At 42.9% G+C, this 17,842-nt stretch overlaps 1 protein-coding gene across 1 annotated transcript in view; it reads left to right on the plus strand.

The window, feature by feature from the left end:
* Positions 1-230: 230 nt before the first annotated feature.
* The window catches only part of LOC117660242 (cytochrome P450 2J6-like), a 28,289-nt gene continuing 10,677 nt past the window's right edge, over positions 231-17,842 (plus strand). The window contains exons 1-5 of the mRNA XM_034408306.3: positions 231-446; positions 10,944-11,106; positions 13,082-13,231; positions 14,211-14,371; positions 15,818-15,994. Coding sequence (XP_034264197.2) covers positions 279-446; positions 10,944-11,106; positions 13,082-13,231; positions 14,211-14,371; positions 15,818-15,994 — 819 coding nt within the window. The 5' untranslated portion in view covers positions 231-278. The remainder of the gene's footprint in view (positions 447-10,943; positions 11,107-13,081; positions 13,232-14,210; positions 14,372-15,817; positions 15,995-17,842) is intronic.

Below are 17,842 nucleotides of genomic sequence, written 5' to 3' on the forward strand. Positions count from 1 at the left end.
TTCCTTATTTCCCACATCCCCGCCAAACTCCTTGAAAACAGTCACAGGATCCATTGCAATTTTGCTTGTATAGATCACACACACAAGATGAAAGGCACATTCCTAGGCGGTAAATGTTTCTACTGTGTTGGAGAGGATGCCAATTGGCTTGATTGTTGTGCCTGCTTAATCATCACATATAAGCAGTTGGCATCCTCAGATGAAGCAAGCAAATATTGTAAGAACACAAACCAGAAAAGAAGCAAGAGCGATATTTTGGCTTTGGCATCAGTTTAAAGATGGAAGTGAGCCAGTTCCTGATTGCTACGGGAATATGCTTTCTGATAGTACAGTTCACAATACTTCTTTGGACCCGAAGGACATTCCCCCCTGGACCTGTCCCTTTTCCTCTCTTTGGAAGCCTGTGGAGAATCGGATGGAAGATCCGCCAGGATACATTCATGAAGGTATTTTTCTAAATAAGGCAGCAGCAGATATGTTTGGGACAAGTGTGACAAAAAGAACTAGGGTCAGTTATGATATAAACTGGAGTCTGATGGATCTGTTTGGCTCTGATGATTGGGAGAACATAGTTGAAGTTTTTAGATAGACGAAGGGCTTTTGTAGGAGTGGTGGTGGAGAAGATCCAGGGAAAAAAGTTTAGGAGAAATTTCCCAAAGGTGTGCATTTTTTGAAGGGATGTCTTCTTTGGTTTTAAAGAATAGAATAGAATAGAATAGAATAGAATAGAATAGAATGGGATGGGATGGGATGGGATGGGATGGGATGGGATGGGATGGGATAAGATAAGATAAGATAAGATAAGATAATTTTATTTCTATACCGCCCCTCTCCCGAAGGACTCGGGGTGGTGCATAGCCAAGTAAAAACACAATACAAACATCATAATTAAATTTAAAAATGATTAAAATTCTTACATTTGCGGCCGAAATTCGTTAAGAACCCAAAAATTTAAAAACTCCAAATTTAAAATATTTGGATAGAATAGAATAGAATAGAATAGAATAGGATGGGATGGGATGGGATGGGATGGGATGGGATGGGATGGGATGGGATGGGATGGGATGGAATGGAATGGAATGGAATGGAATGGAATAGAATAGAATAGAATAGAATAGAATAGAATAGAATAGAATAGAATAGAATAGAATAGAATAGAATATTTATTTATTGGTTCAATTTATATGCCGCCCTTTTCTGGAGACTCAGGGTAGTTTACAATGCATTAAGCAATAGCCTTCATACTTTTGTATATACCTGCTTAGTAGGGCTTTTGCCTCCCCTCCCTCAAGCGGTGTTCTTTTTTATACAAAGTCAGCTTATTGCCCCCACAAACCGGGTCCTCATTTTACCTACCTCGAAAGGATGGAAGACTGAGTCAACCTTGAGCCTGGTGAGATTTGAACTTGCAGTAATTGCAGGGAGCTGGTGTTACTTAACAGTGCTTTAGTCTGCTACTCCACCAAGGCTCATAGAATAGAATAGAATAGAATAGAATAGAATAGAATAGAATAGAATAGAATAGAATAGAATAGAATTTTTTATTGACCAAGTGTGATTGGACACACAAGGAATTTGTCTTTGGTGCATAAGCTCTCAGGGTACATAAAAGAAAAGATACATTAATCAAGAATCATAAATACAACACTTAATGATAGTCATAGGTTACAAATAAGCAAACAGGAAACAATATCAATATAAATCGTAAGGATACCAGCAACAAGGTTACAGTCATACAGTCCTAAGTGGGAGGAGATAGGTGATGGGAACGATGAGAAGATGAGAAGATTAATAGTAGTGCAGATTTAGTAAATAGCTTGACAGTGTTGAGGGAATTATTTGTTTAGCAGAGTGATGGCATTTGGGAAGAAAACTATTCTTGTGTCTAGTTGTTCTGGTGTGCTCTGTAGCATCATTTTAAGGGTAGGATTTGCAATAGCAAGGGGTGGGAGGAGAGAATAGGTGTCATTTCAGAACTCGGGATTTTCTTTTAGTCCATCATCTGCTTGTACACCCATCATTAATATATTTTTTTTAAAATTTGATTTATATGCCGCCCTTCTCCGAAGACTCAGGGCGGCTTACAATGTGCTCAGCAATAGCTTTCATCCTTTTGTATATTTATACAAAGTCAGCTTATCGCCCCCACAACCAGGTCCTCATTTTACCTACCTTAGAAAGGATGGAAGGCTGAGTCAACCTTGAGCCTTGGTGAGATTCGAACCCTGCAATAATTGCAGGCAGCTAGTCTTAATTACCAGCTTAATAACAGGGTGCCTTAAACCCCTGTACTACCAAGGCTCAATTTATAATATTATGTTTATTTGTTTATCATTACCTCAAAGCAGTAATCAAGCAATAATTAGATCAATTGATTATTACTTTTTTCAGCCCACAGTAATAACTATCTCCCAAAGTATCTTCTTTTATTCCTTCTTTCTCAATGGGCAGGGTTCAGTATCATACATTATTATGGGGATCACCATTGCACAAGATCTGTACCCTTCCATGTTTGTTTGTTTGTTTATCTGTGCTGCTGAATATGGAATGTCTTGCATCCTATTGTGGGGAAGTATGGAGACAACCTTGAAAAATATATCTGGCAGCCATTAGGAAAATACAAACTTAGCCCAGAAAAACTGGGTGAGGAAAATGCTCAAGATCGCTCTTTCCTTGAGTCTCTTTGGTATAAAAGAAAAAGATGGAGAAACATGGTAAGGTTTTTCAAGATTCTGTTATTATAGCATATAGAATAGAATACTTTATTGGCCAAATGTGATTGGACACACAAGGAACTTGTCTCCAGTGATTAAGCTCTCAGTGTATATACAAGCAATTAATGATAAATCATGATGCTAATCATAAAATACAGATATCATCAATCATAAGATACAGCATTCAGTGATAGTCATAGGATACTAAATAATCAACATAAATCATAATAGGATACTAAATAAAAGCAAGCAACATAAATCATGAGATGCAAGCAACAAAGTTATAGTTATAAAATGCTAAGGAAATAGGTAATAGGAAAGATGAGAACAATTTTTTTTTTAAATTTGATTTATATGCCGCCCTTCTCCGGAGACTCAGGGCGGCTTACAATGCATTAAGCAATAGCCTTCATACTTTTGAATATTTTATACAAAGTCAGCTTATTGCTCCCTACAATCTGGGTCCTCATTTTACCTACCTTAGAAAGGATGGAAGGCTGAGTCAACCTTGAGCCTGGTGAGAATTGATCTTGCAGTAATTGCAGGCAGCTGATGTTAATAACAGTGCTTTAGTCTGCCGCGCCACCATTACAATAATAGTAATACAGCCCTACTACCATAGGTAGTTTGACATCCCAAGGGATAAGTTAGTTTTGTGGGAATTAGTTGTTTAGTGGAGTGATAGCATGCAATGGGAGGGGGGAACTGACTTTGTGTCTGATTGTTTTGGTGTGCAATGCCCTATAGGGTCATCTTGAGGGAAGAAGTTGAAACAGTTTATGTCCAGGATGTGAGGTGTCTGTAGATACTTTCACAGCCCTCTTTCTGGCTCACGCATTATACAGGTCCTCAGTGGAAGGCAGGCTGGTTGCAATTATTTTTTATTACAATCCTAACTATCTGTTGAAGTCTGGGTCTGCCTTGTTTGGTTCCTGCGCCAAACCAGACAGTTATAGAGATGCGAATGACAGACGCAATAATTCCTCTGTAGAACTATATCAGCAGCTCCTTTCTCAGCTGACGCAGAAAGAATATTCTCTGTTGTGCTTTTTTGATGATGCAATGAGTGTAAGTGTGAAAGAAGGTATTAAGCAGTGGTGGGTTGCTATCGGTTTGCCCCGGTTCGGGCGAACTGGTAGCGGCGGCAGCCTCCATCCACCCCACCCGGATGCTTCTGCACACACGAGCTAACCGGTAGCAAGCTAAATTGAAACCCACTACTGGTATTAAGTCACTTTTTTCTGAGCCATTGTAGCTTTGAATGGTCACTTCATGAATGGTTGTAAGTTGAGAACTACCTGTAATCAAATGATCTGTCCAGCAAAATTCTAAGCCAGGGATCCCCAACCTTGGGGTTGCGGCCCCCTACCAGGCTGCATGAGTGATGGGCAAATCCACGCACCAGTGGTGGGTTCCTCCCGGTTCGGTCCGGTTCGGCCGAGCTGGTAGCGGTGACGATATGACATCACCGAACCGGTTCTCCCCCCCTCCCACCCACCCACGTTATTCTTACCTTTTATTTGGTCCCACCCCCAATCTATTGCTGCCTCCTGAGTCCCAGCTGATGACTAGAGGGAAAAAAACTGTTTAAACTCTTGCCGCAGGGCTTCAAAGGGTCGTCCTACAGCTGATCAGTGTTAAAAGCAAACAAATGAGCCGTGTCATAAGTGCGAGGACTAGTCGTAAGTGCAAGGACCTTCCAGAAATGACTCTGACCAGCTAGCCACGCCCACCTAGTCACACGACATCCAAGCCACACCCACAAAATAAGCCACGCCCACAGAACCGGTAGTAAAAAAATTTAGAACCCACCCCTGCCACGCACATGTGAAGCTCCACTCACACAAGTGATGGGCAAGCATACATGCATGAAGCTTCACTCATGCCAGTGGAGGGCACTTGCGCTCGTGCGTGGAGGTCCATTCACATGACTGGAGCTTGGCGTGCGTGCACAAGCGCCCCTCATTCGAAGCTCCATTCCTACTGCTCGCACAAATAGAGCTGTGTGCATGTGTGTGCATGTGCCACTCACATGCTCTCCTCTGTGCCGGGCTGCCAAGGTGGAAAGGTTGGGGAGCACTGTTCTAAGCCATAGGAATTGACTAACTCCAGCTTGTTATGCTAATGTATTTTTTCCTTCATCATCACTTGTATTGGCTAAACATTTAAGGCTTCCAAAAAGACCTACCTCCCTGCTTCAGTTGTGTTGACCTCAGTTTTGCTCTGGTAGAGATTACATCCAGAATCAGTAGTTTGTAAGGGACTCCCAGCTCATGTGTGTGCTTGAGCTTCTGCGCATGTGCAGATTGTCCATGATGACATCCGGGCAGATGGGCGGCAGGGATGGGTTTTACTTACCTTTACTACTGGTTTGTAATGGGGCCGTGCGTGTGCTTGCTTCACTTGCTTGCGCACTTCTACACATGCGCAGAAGCTTCCTGATGACGTACAGGTCGGTGGGTGGAGCCTCCCGCCGGTTTTACTACGAGTTCTTACGAACCAGTCTGAACTGGGGGCAACCCATCACTAATGGGCGGAGCCTCCCACCGCCATTATTGCCTGTTCGCAAGAACCGGATCGAACCAGAAGCAACCCACCACTGCTTCCCTCCACTTCACATGGCTGTCCTCTGAGGACATGGGCATGGTAGATGCAACTTTTCAAGAGGCAGGGCTAGGGGTCAAGCCCTCAATCACTGTGGAACCTGTTTGCTCAACCAAGGTCAGCCTCTTTTGCAATCCTGACATTTACCAACAGATCTCCTGACCGCATCTCTAATATTTTGCAAACTGCCGTTGTGATGAATGCTTCGGCAAATGGAGTTTTCATCAGAAGCTGTACACGTCCCAAGGACATTCTGTGAGAAAGAGTTCGTAGATATGAGCTGTAATTAAGCAACATAAATAAAAATTCTTACTATTGCTAAAGTCCCAAATAGACAAGAGCGCTTTACCTTTAAGTACCTTTACTGTTCTTGCATTTGCAGCACAGCCAGCTATTATTATCTTATTAATTAATGTATTACTGTGATGAAATTTGGCAAATGCACACGCAAACATGCAACAATCAATCTGGAAAGCCTTTCTTCTGCAAACTGAAATGACTTTGACATTTGCTGCTCCCAGATTTGTTTGTTTGTTTGTTTGTTTGTTTGTTTGTTTGTTTATTTATTTATTTTATCAAATTTATATACCGCCCTACTCCCGAAGGACTCAGGGCGGTGAACAGCTAAAAAAATAAAACACATAAATTACAAAATTTAAAAGACAGTATAAAACCACATTAGATAATTTGGCCCTGGGACAAATTAAAACACCCTCAATATTGTTGATGGCATGCATCTGATTTCGATGGAAAACTCCAATTTAGGACGGGCACAACAGGTGGGGCCCATGTTGGGTGCCCTGGAACTGCTTCCTTCAATCTGGCAAGGTTACCACCTTTAAAGCACTTCATGGCTTAGGACCTGGGTACTTGCGGGACCGCCTACTACCACCAATAGCCTCCCACCAGCTGGTACGCTCCCATAGAGAGGGGCTCCTCCGGGTGCCGTCAGCCGAACAATGCCGACTGGCGGCCCCTAGGGGGAGAGCCTTCTCTGTGGGGGCACCTACTATCTGGAACGAGCTCCCCCCAGAGATACAGAGGATCCCGGATCTGCGCACCTTCCGCCGCACTTTAAAGACCTTACTATTTCACCAGGCGGGCCTGGCCTAATTTTCTCCCTCTTTTATAAAAGTTTTTTTAATTTTTAAATATCTTTTAGTATTTTATACATTCAATTTTAAATTGGTTTTAAAAGTTTGGGGTTTTAAATTTGTCGGGGCCAAAATTATTTAATTTGATTTTATTCTACTTTTAAATTTTGTATTGTATGTGTTTTATTGTTTGGCTGTGCACCGCCCTGAGTCCTTCGGGAGTAGGGCGGTATAGAAATCAAATCAAATCAATAAATAAATAAATAAAATAAATCTGACTGAGAATAGTCTGACCTGTAGGAGAAAAAAAAAATTGCTTTGGGATTTTGAAAAGGCTGGACTCAGCCCAGCGGTCATATCTGAAATGACTGTGGGACAACGTTGCCCAGAAAATCCGCAGATTTTTCAGGGAGATGGTGCTGAATGGCAGTCGTGTAATTTTGTCACAACAAAAATGAAGCCGGTGAAAGGTCAAACTACCAGCGTGACAACTGCTTGTCGTAAGAACAGATTCAAATCTTACCATTTTATGTTAATTAATGCAACTGTTTGGCCCGCAACAACAGTATGGGAATGAAACCAACTAGCTAATAAATCGCAGAGACTCTTTTTCTCTTCCTCCTCCTCCTCCTCTAAATTCCACAGGATCGTCTGCTACAGGTAAACCATCATTAAAATGTTGGCACAAGGGACAGTTTCTCTGTGACTTTGATGTGTCAGGGTTCCGACCGATGCCCTAATAAAAGCAGGGTTGGAAGGGGCTTCTCCTCACTTCATTGTTGTGCCCCAGCTACGGACCCAAAGAACGCAGCACACACAAAGTCTGTACAAACCTTAGTTTACTAAATAAACCAGTTTTTTTTACCACAACGGCTGTTAATTAACTGCATTAACAGCTGTCAAGAATTCAAAGAATAATACTGAAAGCTTACTGGGGTTGGCAGAATGCCGAGAAGCAATTTGCAGAAAGCTGTTAAGCAAGACAAGACACGAAGGTATGTGAATGAAGTTGTTCCCTGCAAATTGCTTCAGTCGGCGTTCCTCCTTAAATAGGCTAAGGGAGTGGCCAATTAGCCCCAAGCTTTACTCTCGAGGAGACCTCCTCCTGAGGAGCCACTCCTGCCTTTTGGCAGCTCTGCGCGCCTGTGCATCGAGAAGAGGCTCCTCCTCTTCGTCCTCTTCACTTAAAGGAGCTTCTGGAGGTTCTGAAGGCCCCGGCTGAATCCCTGCCTCTGGCACCACATCTTCTCCAGCCTCCTCATTGTCTGACTCGGGTGCCAGCTGCACAGGCTGCTGGCGCAGCATCACACCAGCCTCCTCGCTGTCGGAATCAGCTACCAGCTGCACAGGCCACGTACGGGCCACAACACTCATGGGGATCAACTGCACCCCCCATCTCTTTTCCCCTTTCTTTTGGGCGGCACGATGGCCCCTCATCACGAAGGGTGGCTTGGTCAAATTCCTCCCTCAGTTGCTCTAAGGATTCACCTGGGCTCCCCAGTAGAGTTTTTGGAGTTCTGACCTCTTCCCACTCCTTCATCCACTCCAGTCTTTCTAGCTCGCTTATGTGTTGCCCAGGTGATGGGAGCTAGGGTAGGGGGGTGCGACCTTGACCACTTTAGAGATTCTCTTCCACCGATACTCAATCCCTTTCTGCTTTGGTCATTGAGGCAGGCATTCTGGGTGTCTTGGCTTCCGTGGTCAGAGACGGTTGCAATTGAGTTCCATTTGGGCTGCTGGCTCCTGGAGTTTCCTGGATGGGGGCAGGTTCTGTCTCCTTGCCAGGAGCAGGCTTTCTTCAGAGATCCTGCCGTCTGCCATGATGGCCTGAGTTTCTCTCCACGCACCCCAAGTATGAAAGAGTAGGTGGAGAGTCCAGGGCTCAGGAATCCCAGTCATTTTGGTTAGTTTAGTCAGAGCTGGCTTGTTGTCAGGATTCCGACTGATGCCCTAATAAAAGCAGGAGCTTCCAGCCAGTTTTCAAGAAAAATCCAGTTGTTTATTAGGAACACCATTTTGGCACGGACCTAATAAAGCCAGCTCTGACCCCACTCAGTTCGTGCCTTGCCTCTGACCCTGTTTCCTCCTCCCTTCAAGGTGAGTCATCTGTCACATTTCCCAACGAAGCAATTTTGCGGGTCGTAGAAGTCACTCCAGGGAGGGATTCAGCTGGTTCTGATCCATAGCTTGGGTGTACCAGTAGCTCCGATGATCAGCTGTGAGTGAACCAGTTCGCTCCGATGAGCAGATGGGCCCACCTGACCCTGTGCTATATTTCTTTTGTTTTAAGTCCAGCTGATAGGCTCAGTAGAGCGGATTGCTGTGCCTCAGCTGTTTTACTCACTCTGGAGTCAGTAGCAGGCAACTTTCTATCGTAATGTGCATGCGCAGAAGTACAAGTTTGGCACCCATGCAAGGGAAGCGAGCACACAGTGAACCAGTTGTTACAACCAGTGAATCCCACCACTGAGTCACTCTTTCCAGCTGTTACTGGTTTCTGTGGAGATAGCCTTAACTTTGGCTGGCTAGGATGTGCGTTGTTTTGACTGAGGTGCAAATTCTTTGATGCAGCTGTGAGACTCAATCCCCCTATCCTCCTGCCTATGGCAACTCGGGAGCGGGTCAGGAAAGCTTCGTGAGTTGACATGATGCACCTATGTTTGACTTCTATCTAAATCTCAAAGAGGGTAAAGTTTATATCTATAGCACCATCCCTTAAAATTCTGATCTGGACTGAAAAAGCCAGATTTGCAGTGAATAACTGATGGACTTTCAGTGAGGATATGGCGAGCTAGATATCTCTGAAAGGATGAAGATGGAATTATGGCCAAGATGACCAGCCAGAGGATGGCAAAATCTCTCTGGAGAAAGGAGAGCGCATAGGATTGCCCACATTTACCCTGGACCACTGCTCCTTGCAAGTAGGCTGCAGAAACCAAGGTTTTCGTGGTTAGCTGGTAAGTGAAACTGCTGGAAGTCAAGAGGTTCCATTTCTGTCCACATCTGTAATATAACTTACATGGACATAAAACGTGTCTGAGCTTCATTCCTTAATCACTTTTAGAATTACTTTTTAAGCTGCTTTCAAATATTAAGAACCTTTCGAATGGCAAAGGTCTGATGACTTACACAAGTTAAGTTTCCCTCAATTCTCAACAAAAGAAAATTTAAGTGTGATTTCAAAAAGTTAGAAATTTTTGCTAAGCAAAAATGTGAACAGCAAATAAAGGACATTGGAGTATTGTTTTTGGAAAATAATAAATAGATTAAGAGTCTAGATGGACTTCAAATGAATTTTGAAATAAAATGAATGTATCCTTCCTGTGGGAAAATCACACATATTGTGAATTTTAGGAAAAAAAAGTGATAGGAAGAGACTTTGAAGGTTGGACACCATAACTAAAAGGGAATAAGGATTACAATTAACAATTTGACCTATTAACACAGAATGGAGCAAAATACCTTAACATTGAATATACTGAGGACATATGTGAACAGTGGTCTCAGAAGTTAATTTTAACAATGTCTGCCATCATAAATAGACTTTGTGTGAATGATGTTATGGAAGAGGAACAGGTTTTACTGGATAAGAGTGACATATATCTGAATGTGAATTTAAAAATGACAGGTTACAAGAATGATTTGGAACAAAATGAAATACTGGATATACAAAGGAATTCAGCTGTAGTTTTAATAATTAAAAAGAACATATAACCGACTAACCAATCAGGAGAGTGATTTGGGTAATTTTATTTCATTGGATTTACAAAGGAGACCTGTTAAAATTTTAAAAGACTTGATCCCCATCCCATTTATATCAGAGGCAACTCTTAAGGCACTTCCAGATTGAAATGATTATCTGGTGAGATAACTGTTGCTTGGGGGATCCTGTGGGGGCTCCTTTCATGTTCCTGTCAAGGAGCTGGAGCAAATGACGGGAGCTCACTCCACTCCAGGGCAGCACTTGGGTCTCGAACATGGGCTTGCTAACTTCCAACCCAGCATCCTAACTACATGAGCCACCTCGTTCCTCGAAAAACTTGATGAAAAAGGAGAAAGAAGAAAGATCAAGATTGATAAAACTGAAGGGAAATATGATAAATTTAGGGTTTTTTTTTACAATATTAAAATGATGAGGTCTTAAGGATTTATTATAGATAAAAGATGTGATGTGAAGAGTTTGTTTGTTGTATTTTAAGGTAAAATGATAAGATATTAAAATTTTTAATACTTGTTAGATGAAATGAGAAGTTACTTCTTTATATTTCTTTTTTCTTGTTTTGTTATATTTTTATTTCCCCCCCTCAATTTTTCTTTATTTCATTATTTTTATTTTTACTTTTCTGCTCTTTTTATCTTCTCTCTACTCTTTTGTTTTTATTTGTATTCATTTTATCTGTAATATTTAATAAATTATTTTTAAGCAAAGAAATGAATAAACACAGATATTTGGAATGCAGCAATATTTTTGACATAATACTTAACTCTTTCCCTGCCCTGACTTTGTTGGATATTTTGATCCCATTTACAGCTTACAGACATTTACGGGAATATCTTCACCTTTTGGATAGGACACACACCGGTGATTGTGCTAACTGGATTCAGTGCTGTGAAAAATGGATTAATTAATAATTCTGAAGCAATGTGTGGGCGACCAATATTTCCTTTTTCAAAAATTCTGGGAAGCGGAAAAGGTAAGTGGACAAAAACTAGCCACCCAGAGTCCCTCAGGAGTTGGGCGGCATAAAAATGCGACTAATAAAATAAAAAATAGGTGCTTTCTCCTTTCAGTCTTTTTATACTGGGTTAGAGCTTTATTTTTTTTATTGCCACCAAAATAACAAGAGTGTGACTTTATGTGAATGTTTAATATTTGGTGAAAGATTAGGGTAGGCTGGGTTCAATGATTTGGGGAGATATGGATTTTGATGATGGATAGGTCAAAGCTTTGGAACCCAGGTCTCAGATCTTGCTGTAAAATAGAATAAAATATTTTTTTGTAGTATGGTGACCAAAATTGGTTGCAGAGTAGAAGAGAATACTGAATGAATGGAATAGAAACAGGAACAGGAACAGGAATAGGAATAGGAATAGGAATAGGAACCTTGGTAGTACAGTGGTCTAAGGCACCCTGTTATTAAGCTGGTTATTAAGACCAGCTGCCTGCAATTACTGCAGGTTCGAATCTCGCCAAGGCTCAAGGTTGACTCAGCCTTCCATCCTTTCTAAGGTAGGTAAATTGAGGACCCAGTTTGTGGGGGCAATAAGCTGACTTTGCATAAATATACAAAAGGATGAAGGCTATTGCTGAGCGCATTGTAAGCCGCCCTGAGTCTCCGGAGAAGGGCGGCATATAAATCAAATTAAAAAAAAAAAAGGAACAGAGCTGGAAGGGATCTTGGACGTCTTCTAATCCAGTCTCCTGCTCAAGCAGGAAAACCTAAACTATTTCAGATAAGTGAATGTCTACTCTAGTCTCTTCTTAAAAACCTCCAGTGAGGAAGCACCCATGATTTCTGAAGGCAACTTCTGTTCCACTGGTGAATTGTCCTCACTGTTAGGAAGTTACTCCTTAATTCCAGGTTGCTTCTCTCTTTGATTAGTTTCCAACCATTGTTTCTTGTCCTGCCCTCTGTAGAATAATTTGACCCTGCTTCTTTGGGGCAGCTCCTCAAATACTGGAAGACTGCTATCATGTCGCCCCTAATTCTTCTTTTCCTTAGACTAGCCAAGCCCAAATCCTGCAGCTGTTCTTCATATGTTTTAATCTCCAGGCCTTTGATCATCTTAGTTGCTTTTCTCTGAACTTTTCCCAAAATCTCAACATCTTTTTTGTAGTATGGTGACCAAAATTGGTTGCAGTATTCCAGGTGTGGTCTCACTAGGGTTTTATAAAGTGGTACTAATACTTCACGTGATCTTGATTCTATGCCTCTGTTTATGCAACCCAGGATTGTGTTAGCTTTTTTGGTTGCTGCTGCACACTGCTGGCTCATATTCAAGATCACCATTACTGAGATCCAATCAGATGTTGTGGTTGAAAGGATCTAGGACCGTAATGGCGAACCTATGGCACCTGTACCACAGGTGGCGCGTGGAGCCATATCTGTGGGCACGTGAGCATTGCCCTAGCTCAGTTCCAGCACACATGCGCACACTGGCCAACTGATTTTTGGGGCTTCCAGGCCTACCGAAAGTTGGGAAATGAGCCGTTTCCAGCCTCCGGAGGGTGGGGGTGGGGAAGGCTGTTTTTGCCCTCCCCAGTCTCCAAGAAAACCTTGCTGTCACGTGTCAAAAGTGGGGGGGGGGAGAATGGGGGGGGTGTCACACGTGCATGTATGGGGGGTGGGGAGGCATTAAATTGTGGTTGTGGGCATGTGGACCACTCCGCGGACTCCCCACTTTTGGCATGCGACGGCAAAAAGATTAGCCATCACTGACCTAGGAGATTCAGGTTCTCAGTGGTTCAACCACTGAATCTCACTGTATGATTTTGAGCCAATCATTCTCAGCCCAACCTTCCTTACAGGCTTGTTGCTGTGGGGAAAAATGGAGGAGAGGCTGTGCTGTATACAGCCATGATTTCCTGTAATGTAAAGTGGAATATGTGTCTCTAATAAAAATAATACACTTCTAATAAAGCATCCTAATGGTTCATGTTTTCTGCAGGCATCATGTTTTCCAATCGAAAAACCTGGAAGCAGCAGAGACAGTTTGGGAATTCGACCCTTCAGAAATTGGGACAAATGAAAAAGGGGCTGGAAGAGTACATACAAGAGGAGGCTAGTCAGCTGGTGAAGACTTTTGCCCAGACCAAAGGTATGTAGCTGATGGCTGAAAGGTTAGGGAGGCAGACCTGCCACAACTTAAACCTCTCAGTAAAAATGATCCTTGGCTCCATTCATTGGGAAAGATATAGTTTTATTAGAAATCTATTGTAGTCAAATGTAGCCAGTACTGAGAATTGCATGTTAAAATTCCTAAATTTGACTTTTCCCTCCCAGAACTGCCTACCATTGCCCCTCCATAACCAATTAGGTTCAGGCAAGATGTTTTCAGAATGATCAATGCAAAAGTAGGTTGGTATGCAGCTGTCTTCTTGAAGCAGCATCTTGAGGAGACAGGGAAGTTACTTTCATTCCCCTCCAAGTATCCTCCCTGTTAAGGATATTGTTGTTGTGTTACCAACCAGCAGAGTGTAGAGCACAGAGAAACGTTGCTGAGAGCAATGAATAAGAGATGTGCAAACTGGTTTATCAAAAGTTTACTTTATAGTGAAAAAACAATCTCATAGTCTTTAAACAAATCCAAGTCTTTGCCAGTTAAATCAGTCCAGTGATATAAAATCTTCTTACCACGATGGTAGCAGATCCATCCAACCGATGATAGCACAATGGATAGCACTCCTCACACAATGGTAGCTTATCATCAACTGAATACGTTACAGTACCTTCCTTAAATACGTTCACAAGTAATTACAGCATGACTCAGCATTACAATGAATCAGAAGTAAAACTGTAAAGTCACACAATACATATTCATATTAAAGTCACAGAACACATATATTGCCTGGACAACTTGTTAGGCTCAAACCAGGCTCCCTCTCCTATTCACTCTTCCCAGAGTTCATGGCAAACTCACTGCATGGCATAAGGTGGCAGCTGGCAGGCAGTCTTTCTCCGTCTGACCTGCCCGCTGTTTCTTTATTTAGCAATGGCAGTCAGTTTGCTTTACAGAATATTTTTTCCTTCTACCAGCTTTGTTGTGTTTGTAACAGTTTGCTAACTTCTGGGTATAGGACAATCACTGGACCCTTCCCCACTGATCATGCATTCAGCCTCCCAAATGATCCACACAGCAGTTTTTGGGGAACCTGTTCTCGGAGTGGATGACATGTTCCAAAAGCTTGTTGAACACATCAATAACATTACAAAATGCAGAGGCACTTTTGGAGAAATGGTAAGCAAATCAAGTAAACGAAAGTTTTCCTCATAATGCCTTAGAACGTATGGCCTTATAACTTCCTGGAATGCTTTATTGATCCACCTTGTGTTCTGTCCCCGTCTCACACACACACACAAACAGATAGCCGGGGGTTAAATAAACTGGCAGACAACCAATTCTTCCGATAAGACGCTTGGCAGCAACCCAGTAGCTGCTTGCCAAGAACTTTTACTCAATAAACAAAATACCCACAGTCAAGAATTGTCCAGTTCGTAAAATAAATCCAAGGCCGATAATGTTGTTTCCAAAGATGCAATGTGACTTGATAGTAGTTAGTTTTGTCCATCACAGAGTCTGAATGGCCACCTCACCCCCTTTTATATCCTGTGGGGTGTGATCCAGTGACTCAGCCTAATCTCTGGCACGCCTTCTGCTGCGTGCGCTTATCTTTGCGACGCTGCCGGGGATCCAGCCAAGACTCATTACCCTCATCACTGTCCACCTGTGGCTCCGTGGACGTGCTTGGCCCTGGCCCTATCTCTTGCCCTTCGGCGGACACCGAAGGCATTGCCAGAGAGGAGGGTCCTGGAGAGGGAGGCCTTGCGAACTCCTCTCCTTCACTCTCGGAGTCCTCTCCTGATGATGACACAGGCTCAGGTAACGGAGCCACAACACCTTGTCCAATGCTATCTATATCACAGATATAAATATATCTTAAAATGCAGAGGGAAAACCATACAGAATAACAGAGTTGGAAGGGGACATGGAGTCTTCTAGTCCATCCCCTTATACTGGTTTAGACAAATGGCTGCCCAGTCTCTTCTTAAAAGCCTCCAGTGTTGGAGCACCCACAACTTCTGAAGGTAAGCTGTTCCACTTGTTGATTTTTCTTACCGTCAGGAAATTTCTCCTTAGTTCTAGGTTGCTTCTCTCCTTGAGTAGTTTCCATCAATTGCTTCTTGACCTGCCCTCAGGTGCTTTGGAGAATAGCTTGTTCCCCCTCCTCTTCTTTGTGGAAGTCCCCCAAATATTGGCACACTGCTATCATGTCACCCCTGGTCCTTCTCTTCACTAGACTAGATATATCCAATTCCTGCAACCGTTCTTCATATGTTTTAGCCTTCAGTCCCTCCCCCCCAAATCTTCTTTGTCACTCTTCTCTGCACTCTTTCCAGAGTCTCAAAGTCTTTTTTATATTATGCTGACCAAAATTGGATGCATATTCCACGTCTGTTTTTACCAAGGCATAACTTGTTAAAAATATATCTCATATTATATAATATATATCTCATAAATATATAACATATATCTCATAAATATATATCATTTCAGATGAAACATCTACAAGCAAATAACCAAGAAAAGAGAGCACTAAGAATGCCACACGGTGGCTTATAAATTAAATGTCTAAGCTACCAAGGTTATTGAGAATTATGATTAAAATTATTTCTCTTCCTGCAGATGTATAACATCTTCCCTTCTCTTATGGAATACCTCCCTGGGCCTCACAAGAAGGCGGTTTTGTCCTTTGAATTTATGATTTCTTATATCAAAAAGAAGATGAGAAGCTCTAAGACTCCTCAGGCCTCTCATGAGCCGCAAAGCTACGTTGACTTCTATTTAGCTCACATGGATGATGTAAGCTTCCATGTTTTCATGTGCAAAACCCTATTTGGCCTGCCTAGTTTTTGATTCACCAAGCCTAAAATATCAACTTAGCCCAGCAGGACAGGGATACACAAAACTTTTTTCCAATGTAGGAGCAGGAAAAGCAGAGTTAAAAACCTGAATTTGGCTAAACACCATTTCAAGGCAAGCCAAACTGAACGGAATTCAATGTATATGGCCTATCGCAAAAGTGCTTTTCCAAAAGACCATTGGACTTCCTTGGGTTTTTTCCCTTGAAAACGTCTCGCTTCTCATCCAAGAAGCTCCTGAACTGACCTGAAGAAGTTTCTTGAATGAGATGTGAAATGTTTTCAAGGAAAAAAAAAAAAAAGAAAGTCCAGTTGCCTTTTGGAAAAAACACTTTTGGGATATCTTTTTCTTGGTTTTAAAGGAGCATTTGCTGCCAAAAATGAAATACCGCCCCCCCCATGCCCCATTTTTGGCCTGGGCAGTCTCCTGCAGCACTCTGCCGGCCAAAATCGGGTGCAGGGGGGCTGTGCGAGGTCCCCCATGCCCCATTTTGGATGGCAGGGTGCTGCAGAAGGCCTAAAATGGGGCACAAGGGTCTCGCATGGCCCCCTGGCACCCCACTTTGGCTGGCAGGGTGCTGCAGGAGGCTGTCCAGGCCAAAAATGGTGCATAGGGGGCCTTGCGTGGCCCTCTGTCCCCGGTTTTGGCTGGCAGGGTGTTGCAGGAGGCCATCTAGGCTGAAAACAGGCTGCGGAGGGCCTCGCGAGACTCCTCCCCCTCCCATTTTGGCTGGCAGGGTGCTGCAGGAGGGTGTCCATCCCATCTGCCCCCCACTGCACCTGGCCCACAGAAGAGAACTACAATGCTGATCCAGCCCTCGAAGAAATCCAGTTTGACACTCCTGGATTAGGGGTAAAATTGAGGTAGGATTGAGATATTGTGACTAAGGAATTATCAGGTTAAGAGTGAGCCAAGCATTCTCGCCAAAAGAAACAGGCTGTCTCACTTGAAAACTTTCGTTGAATACCAGTCTGAAAATACAACTACAGATAGGCCTTGATTTATGACCACAACTGAGCCCCAAATTCCCATGGCTATTAAGCAAGACGACTGTTACGTCAGTTTTGCCCCATTTTCTTGCCACACTTGTGGCAAGTGAATCACTGCAGTTGTTAAGTTAGGAACAGGATTGTAAAGTGAATCTGGCTTCCCCATTGACCTTGCTTGTCAGAAGGTCGCCAAAGGGGATCACATGACCCCAGGACTGTCATAAATATGAACATCTGCTCAGTCTCAGCTGGGGTTCTAGCCAGTGGTGGGATTCAAATAATTTAACAACCGGTTCTCTGCCTTAATGATTTCTTCCAACAATCAGTTCACCAAACTGCTCAGAAAGTTGACAACCGGTTCTCCTGAATTGGTGCGAACTGGCTGAATCCCACCACTGGTTCTAGCTATGCCTGTAACTACACTACAGTAACTTAGCTTCAGGGATCCCTGAAAACCTCTTGATTTCTTAACTGCAATACATTCTATGGAGGAAACTACCCAGTCCTTAAGTGAAGTAGCTAAATGGAACCATATAACAATGATCCCCAAAATGCTGGATAGTTTGCTACCACCTATCAAGCACAGCTTAAATATTAATCCTGGGCTACACAGCCTTAACTGGTTTAGGATGCAAAAAATATTCTCCAGTACCATCTATCTTATGTATTAAGGTCTGTTGAGAAGATCCTGCTCCTCATCTCGCGGATAGATTTGGGGTATAATACAGTGGCCAGGAATCCCTCTTCCTGACAGTGACATTGCCGCACAACAGTTGGAATTAAGGCTCCGTAACTCTGA

Source organism: Pantherophis guttatus, chromosome 6 (genome assembly GCF_059756535.1).
Source record: "Pantherophis guttatus breed Tessera chromosome 6, ASM5975653v1, whole genome shotgun sequence".
NCBI classification, from domain to species: Eukaryota; Metazoa; Chordata; class Lepidosauria; order Squamata; family Colubridae; genus Pantherophis; species Pantherophis guttatus.